Source organism: Convolutriloba macropyga, chromosome 7 (genome assembly GCF_964194025.1).
Source record: "Convolutriloba macropyga chromosome 7, txConMacr16.3, whole genome shotgun sequence".
NCBI lineage: Eukaryota > Metazoa > Xenacoelomorpha > Acoela > Convolutidae > Convolutriloba > Convolutriloba macropyga.
In genome coordinates this window covers 46,942,506-46,960,178 of record NC_134474.1, presented here as the reverse complement: position 1 = coordinate 46,960,178, position 17,673 = coordinate 46,942,506, and the positions used below count along the sequence as shown (strand labels likewise).

The following is a 17,673-nucleotide window of genomic DNA, read 5'->3' as shown; positions in this document are numbered from 1 at the left end:
TCTGGCTACGCTTTACTTTCCAAGCTCTGTCTTTTCTTTTGGACTTTTGTCACTTCTTCTGTCACTTCTTTTTGGATTTTTTTATGTGATTGAAATTCAAATTATAGTACTGATTTTAGTCGCGCTAAAGTAGCAAAGGGCGCTAAAAGAGAAAGCATGAAAGTTCGTCAAACTGATTTGGTCGGCTAATTTATGCTAATGGTTTTTCCTTTTATGTGCTCTTTTTACTTGCTATGCTTAAATACGCTTTGTTTTCATAAAATTTTATGGTCTTAATGTCATTTTATTAACGAATTGTTAAAAGGAATTCTTTTTGACATGTCTTATATCGACTTTCTATTGAGACATAACTGAACGTAGTTAATGGTTTCAGTTTATTGCTGACAGTTCTAATAGGTTTTTCAATGCGACATAGATGAATTTGTTTGGGTTTTTGAATTGATAGGTACTGACATCTGTTACCTTAGTTCTTTTCATTTTTCATTACTCTCAAACAAAGTTTTTAGCAATTATACTAGTCCTGATGGTCTTTTTTATGCAATTTTTCGCTTGACCGATTTTTCGTCTGATCCATTTAACTTTTTGTCCTTAAAAACGGGATAAACAGGTAGCTGGGGCTATTATTGGCCTTCTCTTGGTTTTTTACAATTCAAAGAATTTGAATTGTATTGGGGCGCTGTCTTTTTTTACAATTCAAAGAATTTGAATTGTATTGGGGCGCTGTCTTTTTTTTTTTTTAAGATCTGTTCACACATTTTCATGATTTTTGAAGTCAAATTGGAGTAGTGATTTTGGTCACGCCGAAACAGGAAATGGAGCGAAAAAGCGAGTGGTTTTGCGGCATGAAATTTTTTTGCTCTAATTTTAAAGTAGAGTGAGAAAATGGTGTGTGAACAAAAATTCGCTTTCTCGCTAGTGGTTTTTTGTTCACATGCGGCAATTTCACTTTGATTTTTACTGTTTTTTCGATTTTTTTGGATCGGGTTTTTTCTAAATGGTTTTCCCAATCCATTAATAGCTCATTCTAGGCCTAGTTTTTTGTGTGAACCAAATTTTCATTTCTCGGTAGTGGTGTTTTGTTCACATGCGGCATTTTGACACCGATTTTTTGTGTTTTTTTTAATTTTTTTATCTGATTTTTTTTAGAAATGATTTTCCCAATTCTTTCATAGTCCGTTATAAGTCGTTTACTGTTTATTCAATGAAAATTCTTTGAATTGTACGTCAGGACTTGTCCTGCTATGTTTTTTTTTTAAGATCTGTTCACACATTTTCATGATTTTTGAAATCAAATTGGAGTAGTGATTTTGGTCACGCCGAAACAGGAAATGGAGCGAAAAAGCGAGTGGTTTTGCGGCGTGAATTTTTTTCGCTATAATTTTAAGGTAGAGTGAGAAAACGGGGTTTGAACAAAAATTCGGTTTCTCGGTAGTGGTTTTTTGTTCACATGCGGCAATTTAACTCTGATTTTTACTGTTTTTTCGATTTTTTGGATCGGATTTTTTTCTAAATGGTTTTCCCAATCGATTAACAGCTCATTCTAGGACTAGCTTTTTGTTTGAATTAAACTTTCATTTCTCGCTAGTGGTTTTTTTGTTCACATGCGGCATTTTGACATTGATTTTCTGTTTATTTCTAATTTTTTTATCTGAATTTTTTAAAAATGGTTTTCTCAATTCACTCATAGTCCATTCTAGGTCTATTTTTTCTGTTTAGTCAATGAAAATTCTTTGAGTTGTACGTCAGGACTTGTCCTGCTGTGTTTTTTTATTTCGTCGTCATGATTTTTGTTACGACCATATGACGTCACAGCCACTTTTTGTTCATTCGTTCACGCAATTTCAACTGAATTGCATGTGACGTCATTTTTCGCTCTTAGTGGAGCAATTTTTTTTGTTCATGCGCGTGATTAAATTTTTGGTTACACTTGACTTACCTCACTCTCAAAAATGACTTCCTCACTTTGAAATTGACTTTTATTTGCTTTAAAGAGATAAGGTCAAATGGGTGTGTGTCACTCTAAATGAATGTTATTTGAGATCAACTAATAGAGGCAGCAATAATTTATACAGATTTTTAATCAAAATTTAACAGATCAGCCTTCAATGAAAAGATGAATTTTTTTGGTCTGTCTTTTTTACTGTTTTTTTAGACTGCCGATCTACGAATCTATTGCGGCTATTTTCTGGCAATCTGCCAGCTATGTTTTTGCAGTTTTTTCAAGTTCTGTCATTTTTTAGGTTTCTTCAGCCTCAAGAGCCAAGGAACCTCCTCAGGGTTTTATAATAGGTGAGCGTTATTTTCTAGATGTAATGAAATGTTTTTCAAGATTTCAATTTCACGAATTAAAGCATTTTTAAAAAAATCAAGTTTTGAATGTTCCAAGCTTAGGGATCTTTTTGATCCAGTGAAATTGTCTAAAGCTTGAAATTGGAAGACTGTATAGTCTCTTGAGTCAATGAAATTGTTCTGAGGATCTTAATATTTTAAATTTTAGCATGATTTTGTTAACGTTTGCAATTGTTTTTTAACAGCCGCGGGGCCATAGCTGCTATTACTGAGGACATCGTGTTTTTTTTTATTTCCTCGTCTCCATCGATGATTCTTGCGACCTGAATTCTTGCAATTGACTTTTTCAATGGTTTCAGTTACTTCTACTGCGTTGCAGTTAAAATTTGTCCGCGTGACGTCATTTCTACTTTCATGTCAATTGCGTGACTTACCTCACAAAAAAATGACAACTGAACGCATTTATGGATCTTTAAATTTTATGAAAATTTACTAGCTGAAGGTTAATAGTGTGCATCCAAGTGTTGCCAAACTTATATGACCTAATTCTTGAGTAGTAGTCTTTAGCTTTTGATTTCGAATATCAATTTTGAGAAAGCTACTTTAGGTCTTTTTCCTTATAGACTGTATGTCATAAAATTGACAGTCCGATTCTAACACAAAAAGTCTTGTGGTCAATTAAAGGACTGGTGGTTGATCTGTCTGTCTTATTTCTTTAGTGGTTTCAATTTATGGAAGGCTACAAGCGTCTCTCGGCTATTTTCCGGCAATCTGCCGGCTATGTTAAAATTTTTGAATATTTTTTCCGTTTCTGAGTTTAACAATCATTACTGGCCAACAAAAACTTTTTATGTCTGGCTGATGGGTTACCTAAATGAACGCCAAAAAAATGGTTTTGAAAATTTTTCCACTGCGAAATGTGGAATTTTTTCTATTGAATTTTGTACTTTGTTTTTTTTCTATTTGATTTAAATACTAACAAGCGTTGAAAACTAGAAGTTGCGGAGTCGAATCTTATCATAGAAAATATTCCTAGCTCTCACTCCCTTTCTGTTAGTTGGGTTTTCTTTCCTACTCTTTCTCGTTCAAATTTTACGCACTTAAGCTGCTGTTATGTTGCGTGTTGTCATCATCTATTACCCTCACTCACGCCCCTTCAATTAAGCTAAAGCTAGCCTCACTAGACGGTGGCTACCTACTGACGGAGCCAGCTGGTCGTTTAAGAGCAATTCGCCCGACGTTATTCAGTTATGTTTAGCTCTTTCTGTTGACTTTTTCACGCTTGAATTCATCATTTTTGAGTGATCTAAGTTGCTCTCGTTCTGACTTAAAGTTTGCTGCTAATATAGAAGTGATTAATAGCCGGCGTCAGCCTCTCAACGGCTTTTTTCAGCGTTCTTTTTTTACTTTATCCTTTTGCTTTACCAAAGTTATCAAAGTTCATTAAAGTGATTGCTGGCTCGCATGTAATATAGCAAGTTTAATAGCTTTAAGTTTAGAAGCTGAGTTAAGTGTAATTTTAGAATCTAACCGAATGTGCAGAATTTACACACCAAATAAGAACACTTTGGCACTTTGAAAAATTCTGTCAATTTCCATCTCTTTCTTTCTTTTTGTTTTGATCCCAATGAGCGTCAAGCCGGTCGATGGTGGCTTTTTCCGGAAATTTTTTGGCTATGTGTATGAGGAGGTGTCAGTGTAGCTCAATGGTAACGATGTCAGACTGACAGACTGGAGATCCGGGGTGCGAACCTCTGTAGGGTTGTTTTTTTTGCTCCCTTGAAAAATTTCTAAGCTACGCCCCCTATAAACTAATTTTCCCCGCCAGTCGTTCGAGAGCAATTCACTCAACGTTAATCGCTTTGGTTTTAGCACCAATATTAAGGTAGCTTACTTGAAACCGGTTCGAAGTCTCAATAGAGGAGTCCCATGCAATGGAGGCAGTTAATATAGCATTTCTTCTAAAATTTATGCACTATTATTTCTTTATTTTTAATAGCCGCCGTCAGCCTCTGAACGGCTATTATTTAGGCGCTCTCATTGTTCTTTAAATTCGCTTTACCTTTTGATCACGTTTTTTGTTTTACATAAGTCATTGAGGATTAGGTTATCAAAGTTCATTTGAGTGTTTGTTAGCTGACATTGGTATTAAGCTGATAAGCTTTCAGTTTAGAAGCTGAATTAAGTATAGTTTTTGAATTCAACTAAAACTGCATGCCAAAATAGAATACTTTTTTATTTTCTCTTTTTTTCAATTTATCTCTTTTCTTTCTTTTTCTGTTTCAATCCCGATATGCATCAAGCGCGTCAACGGCGGCTATTTTCCGGAAATCTACCGGCTATGTTAAAAGAGTTTTTTTGAGTCTTTGTTTTTAATAGATTAGGTCGGCGGCTCCATACTTGGAAACCACCGCTAGCAATGGAAAATGTGACTCAACATTACGAGTTTATATAATTGACAAACGACCATAACACCGTATTGATTTCATTGAATTGTTCATCTGTGAATGTAAATGCTGTACCTAGCCGATGTATCAACCAAGCGCTTGGGATTAGTGCCCTATTTTTGAAATCTGATTGATTTCTAAAAATGGGATTGGATTCGAGTGAATATAACAGCGTAAAGTTCAGGTTTTGCTAAATTAATCTAATATCGTGATCGTTTATCGGAAGTTTGAATTTAGTTAAGAGACGTGGTGGGATACAGATTAGCAAGCGAGCTGTGCGAAGAGGTCTCACTTGCCATTGATGGCAGCCAAAGTGAGTTGCATCACCAGACAAACAACGGCTACTGCCTCGACGATAGTGTGGACAACTATAACTCGGAAAATAGCCGACCATCCTTTCACTGTTCGACCATGTTGAACTGCAAACCTGAAGTCAATCATCTGTCGTTCCCGATATCGTCTTCGAAGCTATTCTCGACTGTAAGCTTAACTGAGCATTGCGAAGTGAATATCACCGACTTAGACGTGTAAGTACTCAAGCAATGTTCCTCTTTTCCTGACAGTTTTTTATCTGGCCCTTGAATTACAACTTGAGGAATAAAACAAAGCTTTCGCTTTAAATCAGATGATGATCTCTTCAGTGCTCCTTACAGCAAATTAATGCGCAACTTGACGTGACCTAACGTTTAGTTTAGAGATGATCGTTGTTAATTACTCTCGAACGAGTCTGAAGATATAGTAGTCGTTTGTCTACTTAAAGTAGAGTAATGGTATTCGACAGCTATTTTTAACTGCTCTCACATGAATGTAGCAATTATAATGTACAACTGGCCTCTTAAAATGCGATTTTATGTGGCGCCAAATTTTCGTCTGAGAGTTTTTTCGGTGCGTCCAATTCGCCTTTCGTCCTAAAAAGCTGAATTAGCAGATAAATCCCATAGGTGATTAAGTTCTCTTAGCGCTGTACGGCTCACTAGTCTCTATGCGTTTCACCAAAACTGTCAAGAGACGTAAAATCATGTTGTGAGGGGCAGTTCTGAGAGTTTGACGCCTATCCCCCACAGCCCCGCACTCACCCAACCCTCTTACTCGCTTGACCACCGTAGCATCGCGCGCTAAAAATGATTCAAAATTGCGTTTCCATCAAGATATTTAATTTGTTGCAATGAATATCATCGTTTGAACTGTTCCGCGCTTTATCTTGAAAGGAAGATATCCCAGTGAAAATAAATTTAATCTGTTTACGATTAATAGCCGCACAGCGATAGCTGGGGCTACTGTTGGCCTTCTCTTGGTTTTTACAATTCAAAGAATTTGAATTGTACTGGGGCGCTGTCTTTTTTTAAAGATCTGTTCACACGATTTCTGAAGTCAAATTGGAGTAGTGATTTTGGTCACACCGAAGCAGGAAGTGGAGCGGAAAAGCGAGTGGTTTCGCGGCGTGAAATTTTTTTGCTCTAAATTTAAAGTATAGTGAGAAAACGGTGTTTCAACAAAAATTCGCTTTCTCTCTAGTGGTTTTTTTGTTCCAATGCGGCAATTTCACTTTGGTTTTTACTGTTTTTTTTTCAATTTTTTGGATTGAATTTTTCTAATTGGTTTTCCCAATCCATTCATAGTTTATTCCAGGCCTTGTTTTTTGTTTGAACCAAATTTTTTCTCGTTATTGATTCCTTGTTCACGTGCAGCATTTTGACATTGATTTTCTGTTTTTTTTCTAAAATGTTTTTGGTCTGATTTTCAGAAATGGTTTTCCCAATTCACTCTTGGTCCGTTCTAGGTATAGTTTGTTGCATAGTCAATTAAAATTCTTTGAATTCTACGTGAGGATTTGTCCTGGTATGTTTTTTATTTCGTCGTCAAGATTTTTGTTGCGACAATATGACGTCACAACCACTTCAAATCTGCTTTTTGTTCATTCGTGCATGCAATTTCAACTGAAGTGCGTGCGTGACGTCGTTTTTCGCTCTTAAAGGAGAAAGTTTTTTAATCATTGGCGCGATTAAATTTTATGTCACACTTGACTTACCTCACTCTCAAAAATAACTTCCTCACTTCGAAATTGACGTTTATATACTTCAATTCAAAGAGATAACGTCAACTGAATGTGTCACTCTAAATATAGCTAATTTGAGAGCAGCTAATAGAGGTAGCAAAAATTTATACAGATTTTTAATCAAAATATATATCAGCCTTCAATAAAAAGATATTTTTTGTTCTGTTTTTTTTTACTGTTTTTTTGAGACTGCAGATCTACGAAGCTAATGCGGCTATTTTCTGGCAATATGCCACCTATGTTTCTTAATTGCTCTCGAATGAGAAGCAATTATTGTAAACGTGTGTGTCTTTTTTAATTCAAATGTTCGCTTGAACATTTTGCGCTTGTCTTCTAAAATAATCTTTGACTTCTGAAGTTACTTTTACTCTTCTTGATTTTTGAGTGGTTTCAATTGCTCTCACTCTGAAATAAAGTTTGTTGTTGAGAGAAAACCGATTGTTACAAAGTCGATGACAAGGCCCTGATAGCCGAGTGGTTATTACCTCCGTCAAGGTGAAGAAATCGGACTCACGAGGTCGCGGTGCAAATCCTACCTTTGTAGTTTTTGCCTTAATTTTTTTGGCTTTTCTTTAACTTATTTTTTACATCAGAATTTCCGTAACATGAACATCTGATTCTCCGTGTTTTCTAAAATTTGTTTTCTGTGTTTTTTTCTTGTCGGTAGCTGTGATGACTTTTGACCGGATTGTTGAAGTTCCATTGCTGTGGCATCTCAAATTTTAGAAATTTTTCCTGAAAATCTTGAAACCTGTTAGCTGTTGCATTAATGTTTTGTAATGCATTTCAATTAATTGGCTGGCTGTTGATATTTCAATTGAAGAGATCTATTTGGAGCTGGTTCGTGGAATTTTTTTTGTGGTTGCGAGTTTTCTTCTCTTCAATGGTCGCCCACATCTTCTCCCCGGGTTATTATAGAGGGCTATTATTTTCCGTCTACTTCGTCGAATACTTCGTCGCGGTATGTTTAATTGGTCTTTTCCTTAGTTTTTTCAAAGATTTTGTATCCTATCATTATTTTTCATCGAATGAGAGAAGTCCTAATGAACGTTTTCATTTGACGAAACCAATAATGGCCAGTTCTTTTGGCCTTATTTGTTCTTGATCATTTGCAGTTTTGGAACTCGGAATATTGATTGTGAAGCAATTATAGTTATCATGCTGGTCTTTTTTAATGCAAAATTTTTGCTTGACCATTTTTGTTCTAGAACATTCTTTTTCAAGCTTCAGTTCATCAAGCTTCACAGTGATTTCAGTTGCTCACTTTGAAATGAAGTTTGTTGCTAATATAATAGTGATTGTTAGCGGTTGAGTATCGACGTGGTTGTGGAATAGAAGCAAAGTGGCGAGAGTAAAAAGTCCATAGTTTTTTTTGAGCAATTTTGCGCCACGTTTTTGGTCAGTTTTGTTATCTCAAGCCGCCTTTGGATTACAATTTTGTCTTTCAAAAGTAGCCAAAATGCGATTCAACGTATTGATATATTGTACTAAGACAAAAAGTTTTGAAATTTTATCCCCATATACTTAATATCTTCCCTAGATATCTATACCGCTTCGCCATTTTCGCAGCTAAAAATTGTTATACTTGCAAATTATCGGTTGTTTCTAGCTAATTATATTATATGATGTGCTGACTGAATTCATTGCATATGTTTCCGAGGTAAAAAATTTAAAATTAATTTATATCAAAAGTGCATCAACTGTTCTTTGCTTATTTGTTTTGTCACAACAAATTATGGTTGTATCCTACATGGCTATAGATTTTCTTGTGTTCACTTCACAAAGAGAGGTTCAAAATTTAACAAGTCTATTTTTATGCTCTTTTGTATTATATAAAATTGACTGGACGAAGCAAAAGAACAGTGGTTTCTGTGAAAATTCCCGGCCTATAAAAATAGTGTAACGGTTTCAGAAAAATTTTTACGTTGACTATCTTTGATACTAATTAGAACAATTCGAAGCTAAATTCCTTAACAAATGGTAAATTATTACTAGCCGCCGTCAGCCTCTCAACGGCTTTTATTTAGTCGCTCTTTATTTTTAATCAAAATCATTTGGAATGAATCGGTGAGCTGTCTTTTAAAAATGTTCTTTTTTCGCCTTTTTCATGTCAGTGAGAAGTCATATTAGTGTTGATTTTAATCACGCTGGAGAGTGAAAGGAAGCGAAAAAGGGAGTAGGTTCGAAGTGCGACTCTCTTTTCAAATAACCTTTAAATAGGAGTAAGAATTTGTATTTGAACAAATTTTTGGATTTTGAAAAATATTTAGACCTCTATTTTCAAGATTTTTTTCTTAGGTGCTGTCAATTGTAAAATTGCGCCTATTTTCAATTGCTTGATTTTACCTACAGACATCTTATATTTTATGACTTTGCCATTATTAGTTATCACAAAATATTTGTGAATATTTTGATTTTTAACTTATTAATTGCTCTCGAACGAATCTTGAAGCAATTATTGTAAACGTGTGTCTTTCTTATACAAAATTTTAGCGCTTTTGTCCCAGAACATTCTTCTCGAATGACTTTTTAGCGCGTCTCCATTTTTGAGGCATCGCAAATGCTTTGACTTTGAGGCCGAATTTGTTGAAAACCGATCGTGGCAATGGAATTACAAGGGAATAATAGCTGAGTGGCGACTCCTTTTGTTGAGGACTCCTGAGGATGATGGTTCGAAGACCACCATGTTCGGATATTTTGCACCCATAAACAAAATTTTATCTTGGCTGCAGCTCTTGATTTAAATTTCCCCGCCTCTCGCCCGAGAGCATTTTGTCCGAGCAGTTTGTTGGTTTATGTTTAATATCCGCCGTCAGCCTCTCAACGCCTTTTCGTTAGCACTTCTTTTTAAAATTCGCTTTACCTTTATCATTTTTTGTGTTTTAAATAAGTAGTTTTTGACGTTTGACTGGTGACTTATCTCACTAACTTTCAACTGAATGGATTTTAAGTTCTCTCACGCATTGATTTACGCAATATAGTGAATGCGGTCAGTGTCAAAAGGGCAAAATCAAAAGAAACTGGATAAACCGATAAAGCCCGGCCATTGTGCATTATCTTACTAGCTTGTCATAGTTATCAAAATTCATTAGAGGTTTTGCTAGCTGACAATATTATTAAGCTTAATAGCTTTCAGTTTAGAAGCTGAATTGAGTATAGTTCTAGAATCTAACTAACTGCACACCGAATATGTAAACTTTTTCTGAAATTTGGAATGAAGCCTGTCAATTGGTCTCTTATTTTTTCTTCCCGAAATGCGTCAAGGGCGGCTATTTTCTGGCAATTGGCCGGCTATGTTTTTTCTGTTGTCTTATCACTTAGTTTTTTTTACCGAAAAGTCTCGTTGTTGCTGATTAGGGATAATTTAACTTAATTAATGCTTTGAGTTCATGGCTAGTAGTTTTCATGACTTTTGCCACTATTTGTTAAAAGTTCTCATTTAGTTTTTATGTTTTGCGAGTATTTTCTTTTACTTTCGGCACTATTTCTTAAAAGTTGTCATTTGATTTTTTTGTTTTTGGGAGTATGTTTTTAATACTTTTTGTTGTTTTAATTTGATCTTTTTAGGGAGAGTTCTCATTGGTTGGTGATCGGGATTATTTAAATCGATTTAACTGTTTCAAGTCAAAGCCTAGAGCTTTCTATGACCAACAATTTTGAAATTTCGAATTTTTGTGTTTTACTAGTTTTTCGTGTTCGCTGTTGGCTTTTTGTTGGTCTCATTTAAAATAGGTGTCATAGCATTCTAAAGATAATTTAATTGATTGAATTAATCAATTGAATTGTTCGCTATTGTTCCCTTTGACTAATACGCTGTTCGTTTTCAAAAATTTTAAGCTCATTTTTCAGCATTGCTGGATTCTGTTGTACTTATTGCTGTGTTTTCACTTCATCTCAATGAGGACAGGCATCATCGATTGTAATACTAGTTTAGTTGATCGAAATAAATAGTGCTTTTTTTGAATTCTGTGCCATTCGTTTTAAAGTATTAGCCAATTTTTGAGTTTTGAAAGTGTTGGTTGTATTTTTTGTTGTCAGATTTTCGTCTGATCAATGAGGAATAAGTAAATATAATTATTTGCCTGAGCATACCCATCGTTTTTATGATTTTGATACTGTATATTTTCAGAAAATAGCAGTTGATCTTTGAATCTTGCATGTTTTTTTTTGCTTTTCTCGATGTCCTATTGCTTAGTCTCAAACATGACAGGTCTTATTGACTTCTGTTCCGATGTAATGTTCGTCAATTTTATGTTTGACGAACATTAATCTTATGTTTGTCAGTCATTGATTCGCTCATTGTTGTTGTTGTGTCTAGTACTTATTGTAAAGATTTGTAATGTAAATGTTTTCTTCAACTTTTAGTTTTGGTTTTTCTTAAAACACACTTCGAAATTAAAATGTTTTACTGCTTTTAGATTTTTTGTTGTTTTACACATATGGGTAATGGGCTTTGTTGACTCTCTTGGTTGGATGTTGCTGTTAAGATAATAATTGTCAGGTCAATAAACCATTCAGTGCTGGATTGTAATTAAGGACTTGTCCTGTTGTTTTTCATTCACTTTTCTTTTTGATCACGTTTTTCGTTTTACATAACACATGAGTATCACGTTTGACTCGTGACTTACTTAAACCACTGTCTTAGCTGAATGGACTTGAAACTCTTTCACTCATTGGTTCAAGCAGTAGTAGTTGACAAGAGCAGAATATGGAAAAGCAAGATCAAAAGGAAAGAGATAAAGCCCGGTCATTGAGTTAATATTGCATTGAGTTATCAAAGATCCTTAGTGAATTCTAGCTGGCCCTAGTATCAAGCTTAGTCGCAATCAGTTTGGATGTTGATTTAATTATATTTTTAGAATCTAACTGAAAGTTCAGAATCTGCAGACCAGATTAGAACACTTGACGTTGGAAAACTAATTAGACTGTCGTTAAGTTTTCTATTTTCTCCAACAGTCAAGTCGGTTGGTGATTTTCTGGTAGTTTGCCAGCTGTTTTGGCCATTTTCATTATTCGACCATTGCGTTCAAACTAAAACAGCAGTGGATCAGCAGTCTAATCTAAAATGAATTGCGTCTATAACGAAAAGCGAAATGAAAAGTACTTCCCCTTGAGGCCATTTATAGATGCTTTTTTAATAGCCAATTGAACGGCTGTTATTTAGGCGCTCTCCTTTTTAAATTCGTTTTACCTTCTGATCACGTTTTTTGTTTTAGATGAGTCACGATTTTCACGTTTGACATCTAACTTGCATCACTCACTGTGTCAACTAAATCGACTTGAAATTCCTTCACTCATTGATTTACGCAGTATGGAATACGAGCAAAATGTAGTGAATAAGTAAGATCAAAAGAAAAGGGTTAAAGCCCGGTCATTAAGTTTATATTGCATTGCGCTATCAAAGTTTATTAGAGCCATTGCTAACTGGCTTTCTTACTGTATGTTCAGAATTTGCAGTGTAGATTAGAACACTTGACGCTTGGGAAAAAATTAGACTGTCGTGAAATTTTTTTCAGTCAAGTCGGTTGGTTGTGCGGGCGGGCCATCGTTGACTTTTTGGTAGTTTGCGCGCTGTTTTGGTCATTTTCTTTCTTCGATCATTGTGTTCAATCTAAAACAGCAGTTGCTCAGACGAGCAATCTAAAATGGAGTGCATGCCGAAAAGCGAAATGAAAAGTAGAACCCATTGAGGCCAAATTTAGATGCTCTTCTGATAGTGGCTAATTAAACGGCTTTTATTTTAGCGCTCTCCTTTTTAAATGCGTTTTTCCTTTTGATCTCGTTTTTTGTTTGAGATGAGTCGCGATTATTACGTTTGACTCTGGACTTACCTCCCTTGCTGTCGCAACTAAATGGATTTTAAATTGTTTGAAATAATTTAAAATTGTTTCATTTTAAATTATTACACAAGAGTAATTGTTAGCTCGCGTTAAATTTAAGTTTAATGGAGTTCTGTTTAGAACTTGAGTTATGTATAATGATAGAATCTAACTGAAACTTAGAACTCCAAATTAGAACTTTTTTCCTTTTAGAAAAATTCTCAATTTCTATCTCTTATTTTTTCTTTTGTTTCACCCCCGTTGTGCATCAGGGGGGTCAAGGGCGGGTGTTTTCCGGCAATTTGCGGCTATGTTTTTGTTTTTGGTTTCAATCTAAGTCTTTCTTCTCAATGTTTTTGTGTTTGCGGTCTTTCTTTGGCTGAAGGATCCACAATTAGTGAAAGCAGCAAGTTTTTTCGCAAAGGACAACGTTGAAAGGTACTTTTTTTGAAAAAAAAATTAACAATGTAAGTACGTATTAGCTAATCTCTCAACAATTTATAGCGTAAAATATGTCAGGCCTGAACTATTCAGACGTCGACATGCGGACAAATTTTAGAGATTTTCAATTTACTTTTCCTACTGCTATATATATAGCATATTAATGAAATAAAGATAGCAACTCTTCGCGAATGAGTTAGCTGTGCTTTTCACAAAATTGGCCATTACCATAATGCAGTTTTCGTTCCAGATATTGAAAGTGCATTAACATATTGCGATTGGCTTTAGGAAAAATTTTCGATTAGTTGCAACCGCGAAGGCGGCTACGTTTGGCTGAAATGTAAATGTTGCATTTGCGTCATATTCAGTGCGTTGGTGGTTAGTTAGAGCATCTAATGCGAGTCGAAAGGCGTAGATATAACAGCAATCGTTTGTTTCTCTGTTCCCTGGTATTTAAGCGGTCTTTCATGTCGGTTTAGAAGTACTGTAAATTACATGCATATTGATCGGCACATGCTTCAAACATGCTGGGTCATGACACATTAAAATTAAAGGTTTTTTGTTGTGCTTGTGTGTAATATTGACATAATTCCAGTTCGTGTCTGGTTTCCCTTTCAGTTCAACATTCTAATGTACCTAAAGCTTTGTCGGTCATATAAAATTTTGCATGCTATAAACGATGCACACTGCGTAAGCAGCTCAGTGTTCGAAATCCCTCAGACTGAGCTCTTTTAGGCCCGAAGGGTCGCAATCCTGGTGAAGCCATCCTGGTGTTTAATAGGAAACATTATTTCAGGTTTCAAATACCCGTTTTCCCGCTGTATGAAATTTGCTTATTAATTATTAATAGCCGCCGTCAGCCTCTCAACTGCTATTATTTAGGCTCTCTCGTTTTTAACAACCGCACACCGATAGCTGGGGCTATTATTGGCCTGCTTGTTTTTTACAATTCAAAGAATTTGAATTGTATTGGGGCCCTGTCTTTTAACAATTTAAAGAATTTGAATTGTATTGGGGCGATGTCATTTTTTAAAGATCTGTTCACACATTTTTATGATATTTGAATTCAAATTGGAGTAGTGATTTTGGTCACGTCGAAACAGGAAGTGGAGCGAAAAAGCGAGTGGTTTCGCGGCGTGAAGTTTTTTCGCTCTAAATTTAAAGTATAGTGAGAAAAACGTGTTTCAACAAAAATTCGCTCTCTCTAGTGGTTTTTTTGTTAACCTGCGGCAATTTCACTTCGATTTTTACGGTTTTTTCAATTTTTTTTGATCGGATATTTTTCTAAATGGTTTTCCCAATCCATCCATAGTCCATTCTACGCTTAGTTTCTTGTTTGAACCAAATTTTTATTTTTCGTTAGTGGTTTTTTGTTCGTGTGGCATTTTGACGTTGATTTTCTGTTTTGTTTTTAGTTTTTTGAATCTGATTTTTTTAGAAATGGTTTTCCCAATTCTACGTCAAGTATTTTTTGTAGTCAATGAAAATTCTTTGAATTTTACGTCAGGACTTGTCCTGCTATGTTTTTTTTAAGATCTGTTCACACATTTTTATGATTTTTGAAGTCAAATATGAGTATAGTCATTTTGTTCACGCCGAAACAGGGAGTGGAGCGAAAAAGCGAGGTGTTTTGCAGCGTGAAATTTTGTCGCTCTAATTTTAAAGTAGAGTGAGAAAGCGATGTTTGGACAAAAATTCGCCTCTAGTGTTTTTTCACATGCAGCAATTTAACTTTGCTTTTTACAGCCATTTCGATCTTCAGGATCGGTTTTTTTTCTGAATGGTATTCCCAATCCATTTTTTGTTTATTTTAGGCCTAGTTTTTTGTTTGAACCAAATTTCTATTTCTCGGTAGCGCTTTTTTGTTCACATGTGGTGTTTTGACATTAATTTTTTTAAAAAAAAATTTGATCGGATTTTTTTTTTAGAAATGGGTTCTCAGTTCACTCATAGTCCGTTCTAGGTCTGGTTTTTTGTTTAGTCAATTAAAATACTTTGAATTGTACGTCAGAATTTGTCCTGCTATGTTTATCAATTTGGTCAAGATTTTTTTCACGACCATATGGCGTCACAACCACTTCAAATCTGCTTTTTGTTCATTCGTTCATGCAATTTCAACTGAATTGAGTGCGTGACGTTATTCTCCATTCTTATCGGAGCGAGTTTTTGTTCATTCGCGTGGTTACGTTCTTGGTCACACGTGACTTACTTAACTCTCAAAAATGACTGTCTCTCTGAAATTGACATAAAATTTAATTCAAAGAGATGAGGTCAAGTGAGTGGGTGTCACACTAATCGAAGGTTATTTAAGAGCAGTTAATAAAAGCAGCAATAAGTTATACAAATTCATAATCAAAATATAATCTCTTTAAATGGAAATTTTCGTCTTTCTTTTTCTATCTTTTTCAGATTGCAGATCTACGAAGTTATTGCGGCTATTTTCTGGCAATCTACCGGCTATGTTTTTACGATTCAAATTATTTTAATTGTATTGGGGTGCTGTCTTTTTTTTCGACTCGAACAGAAGTATTGGCGGGACCGCCTTTTTTCGAACTCAAAGAGGTGGAATGGTTTTCTGTTTTTATGACTCGAAGAGAATTATTGGTGGAGCGTCTTTTTTGATCGATTTTTTTCAGACGTTATTTAAAACAGGATATAGGATATAAAATTCAATGCAGCATGTGAAAATCAAGTGTTTAGGTCAAACGGCTGAACAAAGGGTTTTCTATTCATGTCGTGTTTGGGCGAGAAAAGGAGGTGTGAAACATTTTTCGCTCAGTGAGAGAACTTACTTGATCACGTACCGTTTTTCAAAGCAGATTTAGGTTTGACTCCATTTTTTTCAGTCAAAGGTGTTTCTCATTTTTTTTGAAAATAGAGTGTTTACATTTTTTAACCATCTTAATGAAATATAATTACTACATTTTACCAATTTTCAGCTATTGTACCAATTGAACGAAAATCTAAGAAGTAACTAATGTCTTTGACGATACTAATTGTGGATTAGTTCACAAGAACAATAAAGTCTTTGAATTTGGTCTCAAGTAATTAATAGCCGACGTCAGCCTCTCAACGCCTATTAGGCGCTCTTCTTTTTAATAGCCGCACAGACATACCTGGGGCTATTATTGGCCTTCTCTTATTTTTTTTTATTTTGTCCAGATTTTTGTTTCGACCATATTTTTAGTTTCGCTTTTCCTTCTGATCACGTTTTTCGTATTACATGTGTCACGATTTTACGCTTGACTTCTGACTTACCTTGCTCACTGTTTCAATTGAATGGACTTTAAGTTCTTCCACGCATTGAAGTACGCAGTGTAGTGAATACTGTCAAAGTCAAAAGAGACAAATCAAGAAGAAACGAGATCAGCCGATGAAGCCCCGTCATTAAGTCATTGAGCATTAGGGTATCAAAGTTCATTAAGTGTTTGGTAGCTGACGTTGCTATTAAACTTAATAGTTTTCAGTTTAGTAGCTGTATTAAGTATAGTGTTAGAATCTAAATGAAATTGCACGCCAAATTTGAACACTTTTCGACACTTGAAAAAAAATCAGACAAAAATTCGGCCAATTTCTGTCTCTTGTTTTTTTTTTCTGTATCAATCCCTATGTGCATCAAGTGCGTTAACGGCGGCTATTTTCTGGCAACCTACCGGCTATGTCTTATATGTACCGCTATTTCTGAATGACATTTACAACTAATTTTAAGTTCTCTCTGCCTTTGAATCTGGGTAAAATATTCTTTTATCTCAATCTTGACAGTAATTGAAAACACGCTGAACTCATGTCAAGATCGCATTTTGCAAATACAATAACATAATTACACCACCCAGAATTTGCGCATATTTGAAACCGAAGTTTTGATGCTTATTTGGCAGGTGGGCCATTTAGATACAGGGATGTAGATTTGGCTTTGGAAATAGGTGTACGTGTTTTGTCATATTGTGGTGTTAGTAGGCCATCTTCAACTTAGCTCTAAGCTATGCAGCTTGTGATATGAAGTTGAATAATATAATTGAATGTCGATTATTATGGGAAATTCTTTCGGATCTATTAGGTTCAGGGTATATGAGATGCATGCCTGATTAGTGAGGGAAAAAAGGATGATTTTGCATTTTATATTTCAGATCAATACAATCAGAAGCTCAACTGCCTGATACCTCTAATAGCGAGGAGAGAGTCAATATGACAGATTCTGCTGAAGTACCTCAGCACAACGGCTGCCAATCAAACCCTCCAATTACCAAGTCCAAAAATAGCTACTCAGATAGCCATATCAATTCTGAAGTCATCCAAAATGGACATGTTAGTGGTACCAAAACGTCCAAATCCAGTTCCAAGACAGCGGTCAGAAATGAGGTGATGCGAGATACGAAAAATATTGAAGATATTAAGAGAACCAAAAATGGATTTCACAAAGGTGCTGGACTAAGCTTGGAAATTGATTCTGGAACCAAGAACCATAACTTCAAATTGGACGATCATTCAGCTTTGGGAGCCGGAACAGTCCAGACGCCATGTAAAGATTACAGGGCTTTGCCAACGTATTTCAGAAGTCCCCAAATTAAAGTTAGTTTTTGACAATTATTATTTCATCGAGGCTCGAGGGCGTTGAGTCGCA

General features: G+C 35.3%; 2 protein-coding genes across 2 annotated transcripts in view; both read left to right on the top strand.

Annotated features, from left to right (window-relative positions):
• The window catches only part of LOC142342922 (charged multivesicular body protein 7-like), a 320,646-nt gene that overhangs the window by 25,361 nt on the left and 277,612 nt on the right, over nt 1-17,673 (top strand). The window lies entirely within an intron of this gene.
• The window catches only part of LOC142342921 (uncharacterized), a 92,989-nt gene that overhangs the window by 27,220 nt on the left and 48,096 nt on the right, over nt 1-17,673 (top strand). Inside the window, exons 7-8 of the mRNA XM_075394598.1 lie at nt 4,974-5,263; nt 17,180-17,621. Of these exons, the coding sequence (XP_075250713.1) occupies nt 4,974-5,263; nt 17,180-17,621 (732 nt within the window). The remainder of the gene's footprint in view (nt 1-4,973; nt 5,264-17,179; nt 17,622-17,673) is intronic.